Source organism: Amphimedon queenslandica, unplaced genomic scaffold (genome assembly GCF_000090795.2).
Source record: "Amphimedon queenslandica unplaced genomic scaffold, v1.1 AMPQUscaffold_12390, whole genome shotgun sequence".
In the NCBI taxonomy this organism is placed as follows: domain Eukaryota; kingdom Metazoa; phylum Porifera; class Demospongiae; order Haplosclerida; family Niphatidae; genus Amphimedon; species Amphimedon queenslandica.
Window position 1 is genome coordinate 16,037 of NW_003547373.1, and position 3,996 is coordinate 20,032.

General features: G+C 32.8%; 1 protein-coding gene across 1 annotated transcript; it reads left to right on the forward strand.

The window, feature by feature from the left end:
- Window positions 1-35: 35 nt before the first annotated feature.
- Window positions 36-3,996, forward strand: LOC109587918 (retinoblastoma-like protein 1). The gene is made up of 9 exons (XM_020004130.1): window positions 36-59; window positions 148-215; window positions 532-633; window positions 1,101-1,182; window positions 1,400-1,540; window positions 2,232-2,317; window positions 2,376-2,430; window positions 2,510-2,576; window positions 3,953-3,996. Exons 4-9 carry the CDS (start codon window positions 1,132-1,134, stop codon window positions 3,955-3,957), a joined length of 405 nt encoding a protein of 134 aa, XP_019859689.1. The 5' UTR covers window positions 36-59; window positions 148-215; window positions 532-633; window positions 1,101-1,131; the 3' UTR covers window positions 3,958-3,996.

Consider the following 3,996-nt stretch of genomic DNA (forward strand, 5'->3'; position numbering starts at 1 on the left):
ATATCATTTCTATTCTTTTTCTTTTCTTTAGATTGGAGCCCATTGGTGTTATTTATCAAGTAATTATTAATACGTTATTGTTGTTATTACTATTTATTGTTGTTATTATTATTTATTGTTGTTGTTATTGTTTATTGTTGTTGTTAGTCCCCCCAGTATTTGCAGTATGGTACTCCGTTAAGTGGAAGAGAATATTTATCAACAAGAGAAAACAAGTAAACAAAACTGTAAACAACAACAACACTAGTATCTCTCACTAAAAGTCTCAGTTTTACGATAAAAACAGATCAGCATAAAGCAGGACAAAATGACCGAGACTTTACATGTACAACACATAATGTATCTTTGAAGACTGTCAATTTTGCGATTTTTTGAAGATTTGCAGAAATTGCTTCTGTGAAAAATCAAATTATTACAGTACAAGATGATTCAACATAGATTTTTAGGCAAATTTGCAAAATTTACAGCCCTTGAAAATTTCCCACTATACAGTATTAGCAGGTGGTGATTTCCCTCCATTATTGTGATTAGGTTGACTCCAGTATCAGATGCTAATCAATCAGTGATACAGTTACATTTATTATTAGAAGAATCACTACCAGAACCAACTGACATCATCTATAACACATGCAGGTATATTAATAGTCTATTAACCTTAATATATTAACCAGTTAACCCTGCAAAGATAATGCAGATAGGACCGTCTAACTATTATTAAAGTTAAATAGCCTATAATCTTAATTAAAAGTGGGTGTAGTCACAATGAATAAAATGGCGGCTATCAGTAAGTCTGAGCTTATTTGGAGCAAACGGTCAGCAAGATAAGACTAAACTGCTGTCCAAAAACTTCTCTAGTATCAAGGAAGACCATACAGTACATTAATAGAGTGGCTTAGGGGCCGAGCCTCCTTCAATTGTTTTACATTCTTCTAGTTAACCTTAATATATTAACCAATTAACCATCTCTCTCTCCCTCTCTCTCCCTCTCTCTCTCTCTCTCTCCCTCTCTCTCTCTCTCTCTCTCTCCCTCTCTCTCTCTCTCTCTCTCCCTCTCTCTCTCTCTCTCTCTCTCCCTCTCTCTCTCTCTCTCCCTCCATTAGTTCTTGTGTATCTGATCCAATTAAGAGTATCATGTGTCGTGTTGACCTGATGAGTTCTTCATTCTTATCATCTTTCAAATCAGTGAGTCCATGTACATGTACACACGTCATGTATTGTACATGTACATGTATATAATGGGTATTATTTCCCTGGGGGGAGGGGGTTGAAAATTATAATAATCACCAGGGGGTACTTTTGTAGATTTTAAAATTAATACATGTACATGTATTATTGATACATGTACATAAACTACATGTACGTTACATGTGTACAAGATTAATTTCTTTTTATTTTTTAGGATTTATTTGAATCTCCTGATAACTTTGCTCTTGTCCGTCTCCAGCTCACTAAGTCATTATATTACAAGTTATTAACGTTAATTATCACTGATGAGGAGAAGAAGCAAAAACTATCAACCAACAAGCAGCTGTCAATACAGGTCAGTGATCATGTGACAGTCACATAATTATATCTGAGGCTAAGTTTACACAGCAACACAAACCGCATCGGTTTTAAAGTATCCACTTTGAACACTGTTTTAGTTTCAATAGAGTCCTATCAAGATTCTATCATGTTTTCATTCGTTTCTGTGTAAACGGAAGCATAAAACAGGCACAAAACTATACAGATTGCATTGTTTTAGTTGCTTTGTAAATGTGGCCTGACTATAATTGACAAAAGATACATGATACCTTTTGGTGGATTACTAAATTCATCATTATACTGTGAAGTGGGAAATTTTGGAGGGAATTAAATTTGGCGAATTTGGCATTTTGATAGCCATTCGCCAAAATAAAATCCACCATTTTGAGCCTTTATACACATGCTCAATGGCACGTGGCCACTAATTTGCCAAATCAAAATTTCCCGTAAAAATATCAGTTTGAGAGTGTTTTCTTAAAGAAGCATTGTTTGCTAAAGTTACATAGTAACTTTTTGCATTCTGTGCTAAAATATGTTTATCATTGAAGCACAGAAAGTTTGTTTTTTGTCCACTATAAAGATGAATTTTATTATCCGCCATAAGGTACCTTTTGTCAATTATAGTCTCATATTACCTGTACTTGTATTTTTGGAGGGAAACCTTGTTTTTAGTTCCAGGTGCTCCATTTTATTTTATTATTTTTCAGTTAATGTTGGAACACGATTATTTTCATAAGTCACTTTTTGCACTGTCAGCAGAAATGGTCTTATTTTCGTACAGTTCACACAGCAGGTAATAATAATAATAATAATAATAATAATAATAATAATAAATAAATTATTATTCATAGAGTGTTTCCATGGATACTATCAGTTATTGATATTCATTGTTATCATTTTTATAAAGTAAGCCCCCACTGGTTGCTACGGTGACATGTTAATTAATTAATTGATAATACGTCTTTTTAATATTTCCCTCCTCCAGGTTATTGAGGTTATTATTAACAGTGGAGCCGTCCTTCCCTCGGGCTATTGTGAAGCATTTGAGCAAAGTAAAGGAACCATGTTCAGTACATATACTGATAGTCTGTGCTGGGTAGTGTAGGGTACTCCATCAACAATGACTAGGAGAGAATTCTCTGTTTTTATTACATTTCCTGATGCATATACATGTTCTTATGTTGCATAGAAAGTTTGAGCTGATTCCGATTAAAATTAGATTTTTTACAAATTTTTAAAGTTACTTTAAAATCGGACAAAAGTCCCTGTATATGTAGTACAGGGTCACGAGCCAAATTTTAACAAAAATGACTAGGAAAGAATTCTTGATTTTTATTACATTTTCTGATGCATATACATGTACTTATGTTGTGTAGAAAGTTTGAGCTGATTCCAATCAAAATTGGAATTTTTACAAATTTTTAAAGTTGCTCAAAAATTGGGTGAAAGTCCCTGTACTATAGTACAGGGTCACAAGCCAAATTTCGCCAAAAATGAAAAGTAGAGAATTCTCTGTTTTTATTACATTTTCTGATACATATACATGTACTTATGTTGCATAGAAACTAGAAAGTTTGAGCTGATTCTGATCAAAATTATATTTTTTACAAATTTTTAAAGTTGCTCCAAAATCGGGCAAAAGTCCCTGTACTATAGTACAGAGTCACGAGCCAAATTTCGCCAAAAATGAAAAGTAGAGAATTCTCAATTTTTATTACATTTCCTGATGCATATACATGTACTTATGTTGTTTGAGCTGATTCCGATTAAAATTGGATTTTTTACAAATTTTTAAAGTTGCTCCGAAATCGGGCAAAAGTCCCTGTACTATAGTACAGAGTCACGAGCCAAATTTCGCCAAAAATGAAAAGTAGAGAATTCTCAATTTTTATTACATTTCCTGATGCATATACATGTACTTATGTTGTTTGAGCTGATTCTGATTAAAATTAGATTTTTTACGAATTATTTAATTTACTCTAAAATCAGACAAAAGTCCCTGTACTATATAGTACAGAGTCACGAGCCAAATTTCGCCAAAAATGAAAAGTAGAGAATTCTCAATTTTTATTACATTTCCTGATGCATATACATGTACTTATGTTGCGTAGAAAGTTTGAGCTGATTCTGATCAAAATTGGATTTTTTACAAATTTTTAAAGTTACTCCAAAATCGGACAAAAGTCCCCGTACTATAGTACAGGGTCACGGGCCAAATTTCACCAAAAATGACTAGGAGAGAATTCTTCATTTTTATAATTTTTCCTGATACATATACATATACTTATGCTTCGTAGAAAATTTGAGCTGATTCCGATTAAAATTGGAATTTTTATGAATTTTTAAAGTTGCCTATGTCCCTGTACTATAGTACATGTCATGGTATTTTGTCCATATATGGTGTTTATTGATTTATTTCATTCAATAGATTGAGGAAATGGTTCTATCATCTTTAGCCTGGCAGTCTTGCTC

Excerpts from the sequence above, each read along its gene's own strand:
- LOC109587918 (XM_020004130.1), top strand. The coding sequence starts at position 1,132 with ATGTGTCGTGTTGACCTGATGAGTTCTTCATTCTTATCATCTTTCAAA. Across the intron at positions 1,183-1,399 it reads TCTTATCATCTTTCAAATCA|GATTTATTTGAATCTCCTGA; the intron begins GTGAGTCCATGT and ends TTTATTTTTTAG. Across the intron at positions 2,431-2,509 it reads ATTGTTATCATTTTTATAAA|GTTATTGAGGTTATTATTAA; the intron begins GTAAGCCCCCAC and ends TCCCTCCTCCAG.